The sequence below is a fragment of the Bombus flavifrons genome, chromosome 1 (assembly GCF_040668555.2).
Source record: "Bombus flavifrons isolate JBK064 chromosome 1, iyBomFlav1_principal, whole genome shotgun sequence".
Lineage (NCBI taxonomy): Eukaryota > Metazoa > Arthropoda > Insecta > Hymenoptera > Apidae > Bombus > Bombus flavifrons.
In genome coordinates, this window is record NC_138442.1 from 12,959,894 (window position 1) to 12,980,699 (window position 20,806).

General features: G+C 28.9%; 5 protein-coding genes across 20 annotated transcripts; 2 read left to right on the forward strand and 3 right to left on the reverse strand.

Annotated features, from left to right (window-relative positions):
• Positions 1-341: 341 nt before the first annotated feature.
• LOC138183695 (nudC domain-containing protein 3) lies at positions 342-2,163 on the reverse strand. The gene is made up of 4 exons (XM_069121029.1): positions 1,760-2,163; positions 1,098-1,683; positions 622-810; positions 342-538 (listed from the first exon to the last, which is right to left on the reverse strand). Exons 1-4 carry the CDS (start codon positions 1,855-1,857, stop codon positions 446-448), a joined length of 966 nt encoding a protein of 321 aa, XP_068977130.1. The 5' UTR covers positions 1,858-2,163; the 3' UTR covers positions 342-445.
• Positions 2,164-2,212: 49 nt separating this feature from the next.
• LOC138183760 (protein C10) lies at positions 2,213-3,032 on the forward strand. Of its 2 annotated transcripts, none has more exons than XM_069121125.1 (3): positions 2,213-2,525; positions 2,603-2,770; positions 2,873-3,032. In XM_069121125.1, the coding sequence occupies exons 1-3, from the start codon at positions 2,486-2,488 to the stop codon at positions 3,004-3,006; spliced, it is 342 nt and encodes a 113-aa protein (XP_068977226.1). In that variant the 5' UTR covers positions 2,213-2,485; the 3' UTR covers positions 3,007-3,032. The 2 variants fall into 2 exon arrangements, with proteins under 2 accessions (XP_068977226.1, XP_068977218.1); XM_069121117.1 differs by having other exon boundaries at positions 2,217-2,525; positions 2,603-2,779.
• Positions 3,033-3,247: 215 nt separating this feature from the next.
• Positions 3,248-12,725, reverse strand: lqf (epsin homolog lqf). 9 transcript variants are annotated; one of them, XM_069120715.1, is made up of 17 exons: positions 12,622-12,725; positions 12,378-12,502; positions 11,254-11,305; positions 10,034-10,150; positions 8,788-8,880; positions 8,454-8,712; positions 8,165-8,364; positions 8,018-8,072; positions 7,756-7,918; positions 7,539-7,668; positions 7,417-7,449; positions 7,219-7,306; positions 7,000-7,133; positions 6,559-6,853; positions 6,306-6,482; positions 6,050-6,070; positions 3,248-5,696 (listed from the first exon to the last, which is right to left on the reverse strand). In XM_069120715.1, the coding sequence occupies exons 4-16, from the start codon at positions 10,055-10,057 to the stop codon at positions 6,054-6,056; spliced, it is 1,668 nt and encodes a 555-aa protein (XP_068976816.1). In that variant the 5' UTR covers positions 10,058-10,150; positions 11,254-11,305; positions 12,378-12,502; positions 12,622-12,725; the 3' UTR covers positions 3,248-5,696; positions 6,050-6,053. The 9 variants fall into 9 exon arrangements, with proteins under 9 accessions (XP_068976816.1, XP_068976746.1, XP_068976766.1 ...); XM_069120645.1 differs by lacking the exon at positions 6,050-6,070 and adding an exon at positions 12,047-12,141; XM_069120665.1 differs by lacking the exon at positions 6,050-6,070 and adding an exon at positions 12,047-12,146.
• Neos (nuclear receptor coactivator protein neosin) lies at positions 12,713-18,755 on the forward strand. 5 transcript variants are annotated; one of them, XM_069120564.1, is made up of 8 exons: positions 12,713-13,404; positions 13,557-14,352; positions 14,427-14,510; positions 14,580-14,779; positions 14,850-15,275; positions 16,096-17,583; positions 17,666-18,548; positions 18,637-18,755. In XM_069120564.1, exons 1-6 carry the CDS (start codon positions 13,170-13,172, stop codon positions 16,296-16,298), a joined length of 1,944 nt encoding a protein of 647 aa, XP_068976665.1. In that variant the 5' UTR covers positions 12,713-13,169; the 3' UTR covers positions 16,299-17,583; positions 17,666-18,548; positions 18,637-18,755. The 5 variants fall into 5 exon arrangements, with proteins under 5 accessions (XP_068976665.1, XP_068976675.1, XP_068976654.1 ...); XM_069120574.1 differs by having other exon boundaries at positions 17,932-18,548; XM_069120553.1 differs by having other exon boundaries at positions 16,096-18,548.
• On the reverse strand, positions 17,224-20,354 carry LOC138183546 (SET and MYND domain-containing protein 4). 3 transcript variants are annotated; one of them, XM_069120620.1, is made up of 7 exons: positions 20,086-20,353; positions 19,738-19,940; positions 19,007-19,664; positions 18,664-18,950; positions 18,225-18,508; positions 17,647-18,124; positions 17,224-17,346 (listed from the first exon to the last, which is right to left on the reverse strand). In XM_069120620.1, the coding sequence occupies exons 2-7, from the start codon at positions 19,922-19,924 to the stop codon at positions 17,339-17,341; spliced, it is 1,902 nt and encodes a 633-aa protein (XP_068976721.1). In that variant the 5' UTR covers positions 19,925-19,940; positions 20,086-20,353; the 3' UTR covers positions 17,224-17,338. The 3 variants fall into 3 exon arrangements, with proteins under 3 accessions (XP_068976721.1, XP_068976712.1, XP_068976702.1); XM_069120611.1 differs by lacking the exon at positions 17,224-17,346 and having other exon boundaries at positions 17,633-18,124; positions 20,105-20,354; XM_069120601.1 differs by lacking the exon at positions 17,224-17,346 and having other exon boundaries at positions 17,633-18,124; positions 20,086-20,351.
• Positions 20,355-20,806: the final 452 nt, after the last annotated feature.

The window sequence follows — 20,806 nt, forward strand, 5'->3', positions numbered from 1 at the left end:
TATTCATTTTTTATCATATTGATTAATTTTGGTTTCCGATTAATGTGTAATGGATATCCGTTGAAGAGGTAGTAGCAATAAATGTGAGAAACATTTGCGTATTTGCGAGTTCATAAAAACATAGATATAGATATATCAGAAACTACTTCGCGGATAATAACATGTCACTCCCAATGGCTTTTCTGAATTTTAAAAACATGGACAAATATATTTATTCCTTTATTGTAGAATACATGTTTTTTTTCGTGTACCTGTTCAAATATATCGAACGTATTTTAGCAAACAATTGTTAATAATCAAATTTTTATCCATAATGTGAGGTGTTTGATATACAACTATAATTGAATAAAAACGGTCGTATATTTACAGAATTCCTTATCTTAATGTACAATTTTATTTATTATTTTATAACAATTAATAAAATAAAAAAAGTATACTACGAGCATCAATTGAAGTTCACTAATGAAGGATCATATGGGGAACCCTCGAAGGGAGATCCTTCTGCGTCCCACGCTTTTCTCAATACCCTTTCCATTTTCTACAAACAAAAATTTGTATATTAAAAAACTTGTTATTACTTAATCGTAGTGATAAATTATGTAACTTTTTACATGTGCTTACAATCTGTTCAGAAGTTGGTTTACCCATAAGCTTTTGTTGATGATTCCACATTAACTCTTGAACTTTCATCTGTTCTTCTGATCCCATTTCATCTAAATTTCTTGAACAATCTATTTTACTCAAATCAATTTTTGGTTCACCGATTATCAATGCTTCCCACCATCGCTCAGAAGCTTTTTCAAAATGAATCTAAGTGAAACAAAAATTATAACGTGCAACTTATATACATATGTACACATATTTGAGATACAGTAGAACTCCATTTATCTAAATTTGTTGGAGAGCAAACAGTATAATAATTGTAGTTCACATAATAAGAGCTCGCTAACTACCTGTTATTTTTCTTTCACATAACAGGAATTCACATGCAGATTCAGAGTTTAACGAGTAAAAATTCAGTTAATCAGACATTAAATAAGGTTTCGTTCAGATAAATGAAGTTCTATTATGCTATTTAGTAAGATATATTGACTAACGCTAATATGTTGTCCAGGTACTATACTCCACATTGATTCATCTTTTCGAATTTTAAAGCGCAATTCTCCTTTGAAAATTGTAGACCATATAAAATAACGACATTCCTCTATTTCTTGATTCTGTTCGACTCTTGATGTTCTTGCTTCTATTTTGATTTCTTTTGAATCAAGCTGAACCCTTAAATCTTTTGCTGTTCTTATGCAACTAGGAAGTTTTACAAGCACATCTATATCACTGATAGTTTGTGACCAAGTGTAATTTTCCCTCACTGCACCATTGTAGCTGTCACATGACCTATCCCTCTCAATAAAATGACCAAGTTGATTCATACTTTCTTTGCACGTTTCAATTTCTACTTCGTGATCAACTTGTGGAATAAGGGAATCTTCTTCAATTGTCATTGTTTCATCTTGGTCTTTATCATTATTTTGGATAATAATATCCTGTGTGTCCGGAGGATCTGATCCACTGGAAAATTTATAGATGTTCTTCCATTTTTGAAAACTATGTAAGACAAGCTTTTCTATTGTACCAGTTGGGAATCCAAGTTTTTGATCTGGTCCCGATTCGACATAAAAATCTGTACTATAATTAAATTACATGTGAGATGATAGACTATGTATTATAAAAATAATGCATATTTTTACTACAGTTTACTTACCATCTATACAAAAATCCAAAAAATGCATCTAGAAAATTTGTAATGTCTCTCTCTTCTTGTAAAATTTGTAAAAATGCTTGATCATGAACAGAACACATTGTGGAGTTCTTTTTAAAATTATTGTAATACAACGTTCTTTAAGCGATATTTTTAATTTCAATAATAATTTTATTTGTTAATACCTTGTATGTATTATCAATTTACTTCCGTAAGTAGGTTATATCAAGTATTCTATAAGAAAAACCGTATGGAAATTTCGTTTATCGCATACGTCACTAATCTTGGAATTTTTATTAGCTGTATCTTGTCTTTATCGGATAAATTTCCGTCGTATAGCAACTAAAAGAACTATTAACATTTTCCTTTATAATTTTAGATTCTCCGTTTTTTTGTGTAGGTATGTTATTGAATTGAATGACAAGTGGCATGAATTTATCATAAGCGCCCTCTTTGTTCGATTGAATCAGTATGTTGTTTATCTATTTTGACATGTTCGAAAAATAGTGGTGAACAAAAGTATATATGACTATAGTTTAAATATGAAGAGAAAATCACTATAACAGGATAAGTAAACATATATTCACGTTCATAAAATAGAACAATTTCTTAAATTGTACAATTTTAGAGAGCAAACATTTTACAATTTTTAACCTATTCTTTGAAATAAATCAATTTACTCTGAATTTACTTCGGTGTTTATTTAAATTATACAACATTGTTTCTACGATGACTGATTTACCTGTTTTTACTTCGGAAGTTGCAAAAGGTATTCAAAATTCATAAGATTTATAATTTTAGTATATACTTTTAAAGATTTACAGTAGATAAAATAATGATTTTCAGCTGTTTTAACTGACGTTCTAACAGCATTAAATACTCCAGAAAATACTCAAAAACTTGCAGAAGCTAAGGAAAATTCTGGGAATGAAATGCTGAAAATGATGCAGTTTGTTTTTCCAATTGTAGTACAAATTCAAATGGATGTTATTAAGAACTATGGTTTCTCAGAAGGTCGGGAAGGTATAGGATTTAAGTGTACTTCCATTTCAGTAATAAAAATTAATTACAATGCAGTTTTCATTATAATTTATTCCTTTTTTTTTTTATCTGTAGGTACAGTTCAATTTGTGCAATTACTCAGAGCTCTAGAAAGGGAAGATCCTGAGATAGCACAATTACATAGTCAAGTTCGATCATATTTTCTTCCGCCTGTTACTATAAGTTCTTCAACTGAAGCATCTCTTTAAGATAAAATAATTTTTATGTGCAAGCACATTATTATTTTACTTTGTACTTTCTTTTTCCCTACATATAAAACATACATAGAGATCTTTTATTGGTATCTACCTTACAATAGCTTTAATTTTATAAATGCATTGAAGTTTAAACAAAGTTTTACAATTACACTCTGATATATTATTAATTAGAATTTACTACACAAAAAGATATGTACAAGGGATCTTCAAATTAAATATTTAATCAGAAAAATTAAAAATTTTTACATTTATTTGTATAATAATAATAATATTAATAATAATATAATCTACTAAAATATATAATTTCATTCATAAATGTTCATTAAATTTTCTCTGCACTTACACCAATTCTAAAAACTAAACAGTGTTCCATTGTTCGCGTAAAAATGAAGCTGGTGCATTATATCATATACATATAGAAAAATAAAATATTTTTGTTATTATCTTAAAAAAGATGTGTCTTACTCATTGAAAACACTAAGGTATTACATCCATTAAACATGACAATCAGTGCTTTTTCTATAAAAGCAGTGAATATAGATCATTTAGTCAATCTTTTCTTTTTTGATTTTGAATTAAGTGAGTTTAAATGCTATTATATAATTTTAACTTCATCGTTTCGCGAACATCCGGATAAATATGTATTAAATATACAATTTCAATCATATAAGCAAGTACAATGAAAATGCATAATGAAAGAAAATTATTAATTTATCGAAGAATAATACAATGGAATTATTTAAGCAATAATTACTTAACAAAATTTCAACCTTGCAGCTCATGTCTAATTTACTTAGGACAAGCAGACAAATATAGTTCCCCTTTGCCAATCATTAAATGTACGAAACTCTTTCTTTGTATAAAATTGTAAAATGCATGGATATCTTTAAAAAGGAAATGCTGAGTTGACATTAAGACTATCAGCAAGGTTGCTCTTTTAAAAGTTATTAATAAATATGTATTGATTATTAATTATTTTCTTAGCAAAGTAATTCGTATTTTCATTGGGTCACAGTGATAGTCATAAAACATGTGAAAAACATTCACATTATATAAAATGACAAACTCAGCAACAATTTCCTCAAAGATTAAAAAGTAACAGATGTAAGAAAGCAGTTTTAGATTTTGTTTAGAATATCCTACATGTTGAAGGGAAAGACTTGACAATTGGGGAACGATATGCTATAACATATTTACAATCTTTTTCTTTATATAAATCAAGGTACAATTGTAAATTGTTTTGCGTACAAAGAAAGTTAATGCACTTCTTCATTATCAGACCATGTTGCTTCATTAAATTCGACAGTCGAATGAATAAAGACACCGCGTAAGACAATTTCTTTCAAAAATTTCTAAAATACCTATAGAAACCAACATAAGTTTACACGTTCGTAATACATCCCCGTAAAACATTAAAATGCACCGATTTATCATTAATAGGAAATGCATTTTTTTAGCTACGCTCTTTTTTTTAGTTGTGGTTATTTTTCTGCAGTGCACATAAAGCCTATGAAAATATCTTCGGTAATCGCTCAAACGAAATGCGTAAAATTTCATAACTAAATCGTACATACGTATGTATTTTAACGATATTAGATGGTATAATTAATTTTGCAACCATAAAACTGCACAATCATCTCACCTGCAAATAACCCAAGATGTTATCAAACCAAGTAATCAATTAGCAAAAGATTTGTTTACTAGCACACACTCTCTTTTTGCAAGATGAGTATTAGTCAGAAAAGGCATGCTATGACACCAATATTTTTACGAATCACAATCAATGCACGTCACATTAAGCGTATAACACAAATTGAAGAACCCTGTTCGATATAATATACTTCTGTGAATCACGATACAGTCTCACGATCTCGTTAGCTGTAGAAAAGCATGTATATAAATACAAAATAAAGGAAATGATCGTGATATCAATGTTACTTTATAGTCTACAGCACAATGAAAATCTTGTTCAATGATTTCCTATGACCAATTTGAATTGCACTTAAAAAAATATACTACAAATGGAAAAAGTTCTTATAAAATTTCTTGTACCTTGGGAGCGCTTAAACGTCCGAAATTGAAGTATAATCTGTCTTGTAACTTTTATTTCATTTATTATATGTTAACTTCTGGTTATAGATAGTTCCTCCGTCGTTAGTATGCAATAAAATACAAATAATAGAATTATAGCAGATACGAATATTTTTGTACAGTAAAGAAAAATATGTAGAGAAATGTTTTATAGATTTTTCATTAATCATACGGAAATAAATATTAATGTTAGTTGTGTCTTTAAAGACATAGTTATCTATTGCATTATTTATTATCGGTCCAAATAGATTAACCAGATTATATCAGCGCACCTTTTTCAATCCTTTTCTTGTTACCGATTCGACACTTTGTTATCCCTTTGTTATATGTATCTTGAAATAAAGCTACTTCATAACGTGCGAGATACTTATACCGTACAGGGTTAGCGCTAAAAATGTCGAATACTTTTTAGACCACAGTGCTCTTGATTTTCGACTGACACCTTCAACAATAGTCACCAAGCTACGAAAGGAACGGATTCGCTGTAGTAGTTGTATTCGCTGCCCAAGGATCTTGTCGAATCTGATTAATTGTAGGACGGGGTGGTGGTGTTGCCGTCGCAAACGGATTTGCTGAGTATGACATCGTTGCTGTAAATTTTTATTAATATTAATTTAAAACGCCAAATTGTAATAACTATAATAAATACAGATACAAACAAATCAGGAATATAAACAAATAATTTTTGTTTCTAGCATATCTATAATACACACGGTTTGAATAAAATACGATAGAAATATGAAAATGACGCGGCACGCAAAGTGTTAAACTGTAATCAGAAAATTTCGGTTTTACAATATATACAATGTTATAATTTTCTTAATATACCATCATTTTTTACTGAAAATAAAATCCATCCCAATATAGCTTTAATACCATACTCGAACACAATATTTGAATCATGCATTCATGCAATATTATTCACCACCTTGAAAGTACTCACGAATTTACTTCCAATGAAACGCTATTTTGCGGACAAAATATATTACAAATAACGTAACCCATTATTTGTTTCAATAAGGCTCGAATTAAAATCACAGTAATGTAGTCTAATCGAATAGTTCTTTTTTTCTCTTCTTTATTAAACGATTATATATACATACAATAAATTCTATAGGTTTCACCATTTGTATTTTAAAATTAAATCTCTAAATCTTTTGTATGGTATATGAAAGATTATATTCGAAATAAGGCGTTACCTGTAGGAGTAGGCGTTGCTGATTTGATCGCGGAGGTACTGACAAGATTATCAAGATTAACGAGAGCAGAGTTCTCTCCGAGAAATGATTGTGGTGTTTTTTTAACAGCTCCTGTACTAGTGGGAAGAGTTTCTGCTATGCTCCCCAAATCAAACGGATCTGGTGATAGCGTACTTACTACAATCAATTGAAAAATCAATAAATAAATTATACATATGGTTAATAATAATAAACAAAATTCATTAATAAATACCGTTATTCGCAGTTTGCAGACTAGATCCAGGTTTATTCCTGTTAGTAATTACATCAAATTCATCTAAATCGCTCAGTGGACTGGCTGCAGAACTGGTCTGATTTCCAATGGAAAAGTTGTTAAGACTAGGGCCAGTACCGTTAAAGTCGTTATTAGTTGTATTGAATGTAGCTGTTGAAGTTGTAGGCAGATTAAAGCCCATGTTCTGTGGCGATTGTGCCGCAAAACCAATGTTTTGCGTTAAGGTAGGATTGTTAAAAGATGGAGATGCAGATGTCATACCTTCTCGGGTAGCCTAAATAATTTGACACAAAAATATTAATATATTATATACATGTATATATGTATATATATATATATATATGTAAATAAATTGATAGAGGTAGCATAGAAATTTAGAGGACTTAGAAGACATGGAAGTTAAAAGAATAAATGTCTTACCGGCTTTTTATTTGTATCCGCTTCAGTAGCAGTAGTAGTAGCAGAAGGTATTGGTGACCAAGGATCTGTACTAGGCGAAGTTGTAACTGTTACAGGCGATGATGGAGGTGCCCGCCAGGAATCAGCTGTAGCAGCTAAAATCAAATTAATTATAACATGATCATAAATTACATTCATACGATTTAGTAAACATTAAAATCCTTTTTCAATAAACTATACTTGGTTTTTGCGATGGAATGGGAGCCCATGGATCTATCGCAGGTGATGTACTGCTTGTTGTAGGAACGCTCCACGGATCGTTTTGTGGCTATATAAAAAAAAAGAACACGTAAATTTTTTACGTAACTTTCAATAAACTTTTAATACGATTATGCTATGATTTATCAATACAATGTTTGTTGTGTTAGTCGAACATACCTTATATGGATAAAATTGAGATATATCCAAAGACTGTTGTGTAACATGCAAAAGGTATGCAATGTTGTGTTTATCATGCAATAAGCAAATGTATAAACTTAACTAAATATAGAATGACATACTTGAGGTCTTGGCGGAGGTGGCGTAATTGGTATACCCCAAGGGTCGGTTTTTACGTTGTATCCACATGCTTCTTCTAAGTTTACATCCAACAAATCTAGCATATGACTTTGTTTCTCAGTTTGCGGCGCTCTGAAATTAATGTATTTCTTTAGACAAAACCAAAATGGACTCTGTGATAACTGAAAAAAAGTTAAATCTAATTTAATGTCTACTAACTTAAAATCTTGCTGACTTTGACTGAGAGCTAATTGCAACCTGACGTCATCACTACGTCTCCTTTGTTCTTCTTGCTCTGCTTCCTCTCTCGACATTGCCAAAGCTAATTGTAACTGTAATTCTTCTTCACCTACCGTTTGTGGTCTTGCAGCTTCTAATTCAGCTAAAAAGTGCGCAAATTATAATTAATTATATTATTAAGTTACATATCTGTAAAAATATATATTAGCAGAAAAGATTATAAGCATTAATAAATATTTACTCTTACGTCTAGTTGCAGTTTCAGATCCCAGGCGACATGGCTCCCAATCCTGAAACTGAACATGAAAAAAGAAAAAGAAGGAAATGTTTATTTAAAGAATTTTTGGCATTATTAAACTTTTCTGTCTTCATATCAATGTATACTTACATCGCTGCTTACAGGTGACATAGTATCTAAACCATCACTACCAAATCCACTAACTGATTGTGCAAATCTTTCTTTTGCTTTTAATGCTCTAGCTCTTTCATTTCTTAATCTTTCATCATCTTTTAATAAGGCCACTAGTTGTTTTGCTTTTTCTCTTACATTCACTCCTTGATCCTTAGATCCTTCCATGTATTGGAAATCTGAATAAAGACAACTTAACTTTACGGACTATCAATTTGTATTAGTATTTTATATTAGATTTTATATTATAAAGCACAAAATTATATACCTTTCAATGTTTGGATGGCAAAAATATTTTCTTTACATTGCTGTGCAACTTTTTCTGTGCCTGTTTTAATAAGATATTCTAGAAGAACTAAAGCTTTGTACACATGTCGCCAATTTTTACCATGATCATTTAATCTTTTCCATAACATTTGCATAATCTCAGTAAAAGCCACAACATTATATGTTAAATCTGCAATTTCTGCCATAAGAGTACTACTTGGACCCCAAGGATCGTTACTGGTGGCTTTACGTACAGCTTTCTGCATACATAAAAAATTTTGTTCTTTAATATGTAAAATAGTATGTTTGTAATATGTAAAATGTTATTTATTTACCTGAGCATTGCTATAGTTATGGGCAAGATTAACAATATCTCGCCTGATACCTGCCAAATTCACCTGCATGACGTCTTGACCTTGTCTTCTCATCTAAAAGATTACCACTTTATATTATAAGCAGGTAGTAATATTCCTATATCTTCTAGAAGCCCATACTTATCATCATATATATACACATTTATGTCAGTTACATTTAATATATGCTAATAATTCCCAATGCAACTGAAATATAAGTTTAGTCATATTTATTTAAAAAAATTATTTTAGACAAAAGCTGGTAATAAATATGGGCAATCACTTAATATCAAAGCCATGCGACTAAATATGCATTAGTAAGAAAATAGGAAACTTATTGTAAAGTTCTTACATTACTCTACTTTTACCAAATCAACATTACTACTTTCTATTTGGTTAGTAGTAAGATGGATGAAAGTAACTAAAGTAAAAGTGTGATTAATACAAAAGTAAAGAAATCCTCTTCAGTGTTGTTCTTTTATCTTAGATATGGCATTACTATGTAATTTAAAAATTATATACCAAACAAAATGCTATAAAATAATGCAACACAACAAACTGTTAGTCTTATATATATAAAGCTCTAAAGCAAATTAATTTCATTTGAGATGTGCCTATATAAATGTGTACTCAAGATAAACAATTTTTAACTAAATCAGTACATTTTATATTGTATATTTGTGTACATTAATTGTAATTTATATTATCATAATAATTCTTTTTAAAAGAAAAGTTTTACCACAGCCAGTCAAGCTTCCTTATAAGAAACATTTAAAAATTATTTTCATAATAAACATAACATTAATGACTTTTTTTAAATAATTTGATGCAATACTGACTTGCATAATGTGCAGAACTTATCATCATTACATAATTTCGCAAAAAATAAAACATGAATGATTTCAAGTATGTGCTGTAATTGTATTACTAAATACTATAATCCTTGTATATTTTTACATATACAGGATGTTATATCTTATTACAATTATTTCAAAAATTTCTACATCATAGAAACATGTTAAAGGGTTTTTTAAATAATCAGATTGTAAGTCCTAAAATGTCCATCATTTTTAAATTTTTATCAACACCCTGTATATCACTTATTAATGTAGTTTGCAAAACATTGATCTACTTTATTTGTTCTTTAAACATTTTCTAACAATATAATTGATTAGTAAAGTATTAACAATTGTTATTTTGTTAACTGTGGCCAGTTAATAAAATTTACCTTCTGCATAGCCATTGTTGGCATATGAAATATGGCTGGGGTCGTTGATGAAGCTAGTTCTTGTCCACAAATATAGAAAACTCCCAAACACTTTTTGAATCACAATAAAATCCTAGACTATTAGATAGTTTAATAAATAAATAAGAAACATTTGTTACATTTACCTGTCAATGATGAATAAATTCTTATTTAATATGACATATAATTAAATGATAATACAATTAACTGAGAGCATTTTGAGTGGGACTTTAATAACATTACTAATTATTATGCAAATAAATATTGCACAGAATACTGCATTCTTTATTTTTCTAATGCAATATATATTATAAATATATGAAGCTAAATAAAATACATGTATAGTTGTTTGATACACAATACTATTAACTATAAGTTATACTATAAATTTTGTACTGTACATAAAAGAATAGCATATGTAAGAACTGCTTATGAACTAAATAGGCACAACTCATGTTGATCAGTATATAAAATTCATCTTCTTTTAGCTGTAAATGTTTTCTTAAGTACTATACAGGGCATATAGCTGAAGTGCTATACAAATATTTAATTAAAAATAATAACATTTTAGCTTATACATATTTAACATTGCTATCACTATAATAATGTAAAAATGGAACAATATAATAATAAGATAGACTTAAAGAAAATTTTGTTTACCTAAAGAAGAAAATGTCACTATCTGTAAAATACTATACCATATATTATATATTAACAAATTTAATTTCATATAAAACAGTTTTGTAAAAAAAAAGAAATACAAGATTAAAAACTTATAAACTTACTTAATTATTTTACAGACAAATGCAGTTATGAAAAAAACTGAATTAAAAATTAAATAAAACTTACAAATCTGCATAGTCTGTAGTTTATATTTAGAACTGTCACAGGCTTTTGAATATAAGCCATGCCCTTTTAATAAAGCATTCTGACAATAGATCAGAGTTGCAGTTTTTGTGCAATATTGATATTAAATTATTTTGAAAATATAAAATATTTGATTACATATACATATAATGATTGAAACTACTTTCTTTTTTTTTAATAGTAATACCTCTTGCAAGCATTTTATTAAAGGAAATCAAAATAGAAATCAAAGAAGAAGAATTTCTTATATTGGAAGAAAAAAGAACTTGACCCAAACTACTGTTTTAAAAAATAATAGGCTACATGCAACAGTGAAGAAGAATAAAATTACTTACGTTGATATAGTGGAGGATTCAAATTCTCCTTTAAAAAAGCCGTGTTATTAAACTGAAAAATGAGAAAATAACTTTATCTTTCTATTATGCATCTTATCTTATCACTACATACATAGAATAAATTTTCTACAAAGGAGATGATAATACATTTATTTAACAAATTCTGTATGATTACATCAGACATAGAATTAATTTTGTTCAATACAGGTATTTAAAAAAAACAAATGATTAATAAAATGATATACATGAATAAAGCTATATACTGTATGTACCTAAGATTATCATTGTATGGTTTCTTTAAGACAGTTAAAACATATTATCTATTAATGGCCATGAAACTATTGATTTATATTTTCTTTATATCATAATTTCTAATTTTCAACAAATTTAGATAAATGATAATACATATTTTAGTAAAAACTAAAATACAAATATAAAGATAATATAATAATATTGTATTTAAAATGTTATTGATATTTGCAATGACTATACTTTTACAAATATTAACTTTAGATATTCAATATGATAGCTCGATACTTCGTTTTGTCTATTGAAGTCTGAACAAATTATTTCTTTGTCTCACAAAAAAGCTCATTACTGCATTCTTTCTTATAAGATTTGAAAGCTTAAATCGACCGAGACATCGATACACATATGCACGTTAAAATGACAATCATACGCTACACAAATATCAGGTAATGATTCCTTCGGATAGATTTAAAAGAACAATGTCGTGAAACGTGTATACTATGGGCTATCTTTCATATATAACTAACACAATAGATATACGTACACTGGCTTAGGTGCAAGACTAATCCATGAAAATGCGTGATATGTCAATTTCGAAACTATCTATGCTTTCTCATGCTCGGGCGTGACTTTGTAATACTGCACTTTTTCCGATCCGTTTCATATACAGGTTAACATAGAATGAAATAGAGGGAACGAATTAACGAAAGAAAACACATTACGATTAGAAGATATCTAAGAACACTATTATGCTGTCGAAACGGAATCAAACTTATACTCTTTTATTCTACGGGCTATACCACTTGTACTAACACATTAATGACAATATGTTTCTGTAAATTTATTTGCAACTCTCTATAGAACTTTGTACTCACCGTAATATATACTGGAAATTTAATGCACTAATTTCAACGGAAATAAGAAACAAAATAACATAAAACTCTTATGACAAGTCCATTCACAGGCACTGACGAATTAGAAGTTACGAGGCAAGATGGCGCTGAAAAATATTTCCTTCTTTACAGTTTCGCACTCTGTGGTAATTTTAGAGAAGATTTAACATTCGATTTGTTTCATGAAACTAAATGTATTTCGATTTGTTTGTCAATAAGTGCATACCTGTATTACAAAAAATGTAATAACAATCCACGTACTACGTGATTTTTATTGAAATAAGAAATTTGTCAATGAAGAGTTGTCTCTCTTTATATAACTCTAAGGACGATTTTCATAACGCGATTTTCTATGCATAGTTATATCAAATGAAAACGTAGCCAGCGTTTAACAATTGAAAACGTTGGAGAAGGTGTAGTAAGTACGAAAACAGAACGTACTTAATGAATAAATCTATGATGTATGTGCATACCATCATATGCGACCCCTTCAGGTTTCAATTGTTGATTGAAATATTCTGTTTTCAAACTGACAATATTTCGTCGATATTACTGCCTCATAACAATTAGGAACAAAACAAGAAGTGAATAAAATCTTGTTACTCTTACGTGATTTTGTTATCGTCACGTTGATTAAAATATATCTAAATGAAGTATATGAAGAAGTAAACGTCAGCATTCGAACATAACCTTAGTCTTTGTTATTTAAGTGGAATTGGTATTACTATTCTAATAATTATTTTGAATTATTTGTTATAAGTACACCATTCCACAATGAATATAAGATTATTAAAAGATCCTGCTACTGTAAGTAGTCGTATATTTGTGGGTCATTTACAAACTGATGATATGACTAAAGTTGAGTTGGAAGAACATTTTTCAAAATATGGGACAGTTGTTGGTTCTTCGATAAACCGAGGTTTTGGCTTTGTTCAATTCGAAGAAGAACAATCTGCTCAAAAAGCTATTCAAAATGAAGATGGAGCAATGTTCAAAGGCAGAAGAATAGGTATTTTCATGAATGATTCCTATTTTGTTTGTTTCCTATTATTCCTATTATTTTATTTTCATATTTAATAATGCAATTGTCCACTTATTTCTTTGTTGCTATTTTTATAATAATATATATTAACATATTTCATTAAATATTTCTTTAAATAGATGTTAGACCAGCAAAAAAGGATAATCAATCCGGTGGAGGTGGTGGAGGTGGAGGAAAACAATTAGGAGGACCTAATAATCAATTTAATTCTGCCAATAATCATTTTAATGCTGGAAATGATCCTTTTAATAGTGGAAATCAGAATTATGGAGGAAATTCAAATTTCAATACTAACCAAAGTTTTGGTTGTGATTCACAGTTAAGCGATAATCAGAAAGTAAATAATATGCAAATTCGAAGTGGTGGAAATGATCCATTTGGGGATGGAAATCAGAATAGAGATAATGTGAATGACCAATTTGGAAATCAAAATAGAAACAATGGGAGTGATCAATTTAACAATATAATGCAAAATAAAGGGAACAGTAATTTTAATCCAAATAATCAGAACAGAAGTGGTAATGACCAATTTAATCAAAACAGAGGTAGTAATCAATTTGGGCTAGGTGGAAACCAAAATAGGCCTGGTGGAAACCAAAACCGAAATGCAAATAATCAGAATCAAAGTGGTGGTGCAGGTGGCATGAATAGCGGTGGGAGTGGTCGACCAAGAGGTAGTAGAGGTGGAAAAAATCGAAATAAAAATAGAGATAATTCAGGTGGAAATAACTTTAGAGATCGCAGTCCTATTAATAGAGGTAATCGTTTAGATGATAAAGGTGGTAGAGATTGGGAACATAAACAAGGGGATAGATTAAGAGGGAACAATTTTGGCAGAGATTCATTCAATGATAGTAATAACCGTTATGAAGATTTTAAAAATTCTGCTCCTAGAGATATGAATATAAGTTTTAAGTAAGTTAAGAATATTTTTATGTTTCCTTCTTGTACAATAATTGTTTATTAATATCAATATTTTTGTTTAACAGTAATACAAGTACATCAAATGAATACTCAAATGCAACAACTGAGAAAAATGACTGTGAAATTATTGTTGTTAACAAAGCATTAACGTAAGTATAAAAATAATTTAGTTTGCTTTATAATTGTTGAATGCTTTTGTAATTACTTTTTATAAATAGCGAATATGCGGAAAGTATCGAAATGAGGTTGAAAAAAATTGGCTTAACAGTTGATTTGTTATTTCCAAATGAGGATGTACTTCTAAGTAGAGTTTTAGGAAATATTGCCAGTCGGGGATGTTTATATGCAGTCGTAGTTACACCAATAAATCAAGAACATCATTCCCTAACTTTAAACATTCTTCATGGTTTACCCCAGGGTAGGTTTCTTAATAACTTTATTAAAATGTCTAAATCATTTTGTTAATAAAATCTCATTTTTCTGTACAGAACATAGAAATATGCTTGTTGAGGATGCTATTAATCTAATATCACGAGATTTTGTTAATTACAAAGCTGGTGGACGATCGGTTCCATTGAATACACCTTTTGCAAACGAACGGCATCCTGATGCTATTCAGGTTCTTTTAAACATGCTGGCTGATAATCATCAGTTAACAGTATTGCAATATGATCGTGTTATAAAATATCTCGAAATTAAACGTGAAGAACAAGTACAAGTTGAATTGGGAGATGTAAAAGATTTACCAGCTACGACGACGATAACAGTCAGTGATCCAAAACAAGCAGAATTACAGTCTAGGATACTTAATATCCTAAACAGTAATAAAACAACTTCATCTGCACCAACACCTAGTCCAGTACCAGCGCCTACTACAACACCAGTGCCCGTTCCGCCAGCTACTTGGGGAACAGGTAAAATTTGTATAATTTTACTATTTAAGCTTAAACAAAATGTAAATACTATCTTATTATTTTATATCAAATTTCTATTATTATAACATTACTCATAAATTAGCAGAACATACATTTTAAGAGTATAATGGATTTATAAAGTTAGTTATCAATTTTCATTCCAGTGATTTTCTGAAGTAATTAATTTATTAACAAAAATTCCTTTGGTAAGATATTGAAAAGATACGCATACTATAAGTGCAATAATATTGTGTTTTACTGCAATATGTACTTCTATTTGTTACAAAAATACTGCTACCGATTTATTCGTTACATAAAAACAGCAGTATTATAAATAGAAACCATATCGCGTTTTTAACCTGAAGAAACAGACCTATTGCAACTTTTTGCATTTTTAAAAAGGTCGTTATGGGTGTATCTTACGGATTTTAGATCACCTATTTCTTATTTTCTTTTCTGGATTTGTTTGTGTATCTTTCATGAACATATCCAAAGAAAATGTTTAAAATTTAAATCGTGTATATAAATTCTTAATGATGGCGTTTGAAAACTATTCAATGTTGACAAAAAAACATAAAGTTTGTCTAAGAAATTTTTAGACAAATAATTTCAGGTAAAATTTTAATATAAATATTGAGCACGAGTGATCAAAAAACACAAACGAACTTCGTACGCTTTGGGTTTCTGATCAAGTTCTTCGTGCGTGTAGTGCTACTGTGCCGCTTACCATACAATCCAGTGATCAAAGCGAACGAACTTCGAATATATATATTGCTGGTATTACAACTGCTAACTTCATGAGTACATCATATTATGCCAGCAGCATCAACTGCGTCAACAGCATCCACAACTACTACTACTACTACGGGAGTTTCACCGTCACCTCTGCTAAACGATCCGACAGTTCAAAAGGCACTTGACAGTCTGTTGCAAGGCAATTTACTCAAAAGCATCGGCGATCAGCAACCAACTACAACTTCAACACCTCTGTTTGCTGCTTTTTCGAATATCGGCCGATTTTAATTTATTTCAATTTTATTTATCATATAATAAATAATTGGGGGCTTGGATCTCCTTTATTTTTCTGACATTCATAATCTTTCTGATGAATAGTCACACTTGTTTTAATAACATGAAAGTTTTATGACAGCATTTGATAAAAAATTAGAATACTAACAGGATTGCATTCAGGATAATTGTGATATTTGCCTCTGAAAAAATGTTAGCATGCTTTTATATGTATTAAAAAAAGTATATTTTAAATATAGAATTCATAATGCTTTGTAAATTCTGTAGATGTTATCTGCATAGTTCAGAAATACTTATTTGTGTAATGGTTCAGTCTTTTTACTTTTAGAAAAAAAATATTTTAGTTTACTATGCTTCACATGAAGTAAATGATGGAGAAACTAAATATTAAAGAAATTTAATTTTATTTTCTCTCGTGGTAATTATCTTTTCTATTACTATACAACTAGGCTTTGAATACACTTTGAATATATTAACAGGTTTAAAATATAATCGAATATTATATTTTATTGATAATTAAATAGTTTCTTATGATATAGACTATTTCAATATGTAACGTACTGAAGTAGTAATCAACAATTTAACTAGACAATTTATTATCCTTAACTTAATATATAAAATTTATTATATTGTAATTTTAATGAATTGCCATGATTATTTCTATTACTTCTACAGTTTTTAATAATGTAAAGTAGTCTTTATATGTGAACATAAAGCATTTGATTTTTATAATGGATTATGTAAGATACACAATATAGCAATTTTTCTATTGCGTTATTAGAAATACAGATATTATTATGAAGATTGTTTAATTTTTACTCATTCATCAATTTCATTATCTCTGTTATATTTTTTCCTTCATATTTATGTTATTACACACATTTCTATTAGTTTGAATATTTACACAAATGTATTGTGTATAAGAAGCACATTTTCTTAGGAACTAGGTAAATATCATGTATAACTTCAATAAAATGTTTTTAGGAATATTTCATGTCTTTCATTAATAATGTAGTGTGCTGTTGATGCCTCTCTTATGGGTCTAAAAACAAGAAAATATATTTATGAAATTGAGTTCCAGTTTTAAGTATCTAATACATTACATTTTTACATACCCTTGCAGCCCCAAGCAATTAATAAGTAATTATTATAAAGCAGTTTAAGCCATGGATTTACAAGCAGCCTTATTAGATATATAAGCAAGAAATGAGTGTACAAAGTGAAGTATTTAAATAAAGGTGGTTTGCAGGATATAAAGCATAGAGTTAAGAACTCACAAGTAAGTGAAGCTACAAATATAAACCAGTATAAGCAAGTTCACTGTCTATTTACTTAAATTTACCTAAGTAATAACTCTTCAGGTATTGTTCCGCGTGTACGATTTCTTCACACGGCTGGGATACGTTCTTATATAATATATCAAGGACTGACTTTACTGCATCAATATCATACATATTTTTTACCAATCTTTGCTTATAAGGTTTTAATCTTTCTACAAGCTCTTTATTTTTTTTAATAGAACCAATGTGTTTTTGCAAAATTTCATCGTACATTGGCCAATCAAATGCACACGCGATACAATCGCATTCAAAGAAATAGTCTTGTATTATTTTTTCTCTTCTTTCAGATTTTGTCATATATGCATATGCAGCACCATAATTTGTGAATATTTGATCTCCAGGATATATTGGTCTTAGAGCGCGAGTAATCATTGTTAGCTCTTCAAAATGACGAAATGTATTTGGTGCGCAAGAATGGTTGTACAAACTATGTGTTACATATAATCCTGAACCTGTTTTAATTCCTGGTTCTTGTTGCACCTAAAAATAAATTAATTATAATATAAAAGTGCTTTAAAATAATTTCCATATATATATATATATATATATATATATGTGTATTATCTTCTAAATAAATTACAGAAAAACAATTTGAAGACATTATAACACAAGCGCGAAACATAAGGCTTCCAGAGAATATGATCTTTGGATAATTGCTAATATCTTTTAATTGGTCCACTTCATATTTATTGCAGAAGAAATTAGTCTGAGTGGCTAGGAGGATAGCTGCAAGAGCTGAGATGCAAGCAAAAGCACTGATTCCAATAAGTGGTCGCGTTGTCATATTGGTAGCGAGACTCAAAGCAGATCGTGCGCTGGTACTGTCCAATATGCCTTCATCTGTAAATCCTGCAGATCTGTTATCTACAAAAGAAAAATATTTCATAAAATCTAGAAATGAACAGTATGTTATGGTTGAATTCTTGTTTTCTCTCTTACAATTATTTTATTGTCTTATAACTCAAGTTTTGTCTTACATTATTTTATTTTAGCTATAAAATATGAATGTTCTTCCTTACCTGGATTAGATTCAGCTAGTTCCATGTCCACTCGCAGTTCATCAAATTTCTTGCCCTTTGATGTTACTACAATGAGAAATCTAATAATTTTGGTAAGCATTCGTATCTTATCTTTATCAACATTAAGTAAGTTTCCTACTAATGCCATAATTGGACATTCTATTTGATGAGCCATTTCCCAAGCTAATTTTCTACACTTTTCTGAACAGTATTGAGCCACAGGGCAGTGTGAGCAAGGAATTAAATTATAGCTTCTTGATAAACAGTGATGACAATGTGTATAATACCTGTAACTTATATAAGTTATATATGATAGTAGATATATTAATATAAATAGATTTACCTTTGTGTATAAATAACATAAGCATATGGATTTTCAATAGTAACTACATCTCCTGGTTTAAATTCTTTTGTAGCTACTAAGTGACGTCCATATTTTTCAGAAAAAGAAATGCTGATACCATCACTAGCAGCAGGAGCCTCTTTACTTGGACCATAAGCTAACTTTAAAGGACCTTCATCAGCTAAGTATCTTAGCTGTTTTTCCTTATCATTATCTTTGGATATTCCATTAGAATCATTGATTGAATCTTTCTTTTCATTGATGCTAAAATTTTTACTCATATCTTCTGAAAGTTTAACATTTCCATTTCTATATCTTACACCTCCAGGTTCCTCATTTATTTTTTCTGATAAACACATATTCTTAAGTGTTTCTATATCAATATGATCATCCTTTGTAAGTTGTAATCTTTTCTTAATTTCTTCGATAGCCTTGGCTCCCCTTTCTTTCAGATTTTTTCTTTTTTCTTCTGGATATCCAAGACTTAAAGCAGCATCAATATCTATCAAACATTCTTTGAACATTTGTTTTCTATATAAAGCAGCAGACCGATTGGCATAAGCATATGACATAAGTTCATTATCATTTGCATATGCTAAACTCATCGTATAATATTTTATAGCTTCATTATCATCACCCATTACAAAATGTTGGTTTCCTAAGATTTTTCAAGTATAATAACTGAACAAATTACTTATATTTATTTATAATACATTGATAATATTTACTACCTTCTTCTCTATAGTGGATAGAGTCTTCCTCATTTTTTACTTCAGGAATTAATTCTGGAAATTGAGACTTTACCATGTTTTGTAAAATATGACCAATAAGAGATTCACATTCTTTTTGTAAACCATACCCTGCATGTGATATATTAGTTTGTTTCAAATTTAATACTAATTCCTTTGCTATATCCATATTGCTCTGGAAAAATCTTGTTACATAAAAATATATATTATAACACTTATAACTATTTTACAAATTAATTAAAATTATACATAGATAAAAAATAAATTTATTATATAAATTTTTTATGTAAATGTATATCATATGTTTCATAAAAAAGAATAAAGAGAAACCTGATTGTTCATATATTACTTGTACACTAGATAAAAAGGTACTGAATGGACTGTAGTGTTAACTATGTACTGGTTGAAGCAAAACTGAGAGGTGAAACTAAAATTACCTCAAGTGAGTTGATAGAGGGAAGCAGAAACTGTATGACTATGTAACCAAGTTTTAAATCATTTGTTAAATTAGACAGATTAGAGATTACTTATATAAAAGTTATAAAGATGCCTAAACCTTTATATTTCATACATAGAATATTTAAATATTCTCTTCATTTTTATCTGTAAAAGGAATTTAAAAATTTGAAACAACTGAATTTTTTAAGTAAGCTAATATATTATATATTTTGTAATATACATTTCAAATTTTTTATTTCATCATCCTTGGCTGGTATCTTTTAAGTTAATGTTGTTACATTTATTAAGTACAATTTGCAAAAATAGTTATGTTTAACATAATAAAAATATTACATGTTAACAAGAAAAAACGCAAAAAATCTAAAGTTTACAGTTATTTAAACAATATAGATGTTAGAAATCGTTTTTTTTTTCAGTCATATTGCATGAGCATTTTATAATGAGAACAATTTGGCATCAATCCAGATATGAAGCTGCTAGAGCGTTGAAGTTTAAATACAGTCTTTAATTAGATATATATATATATATACATGAGATATACATGATTATAGTATATTTATATAAACAATAGTTAATGTTTAATATATCTAAT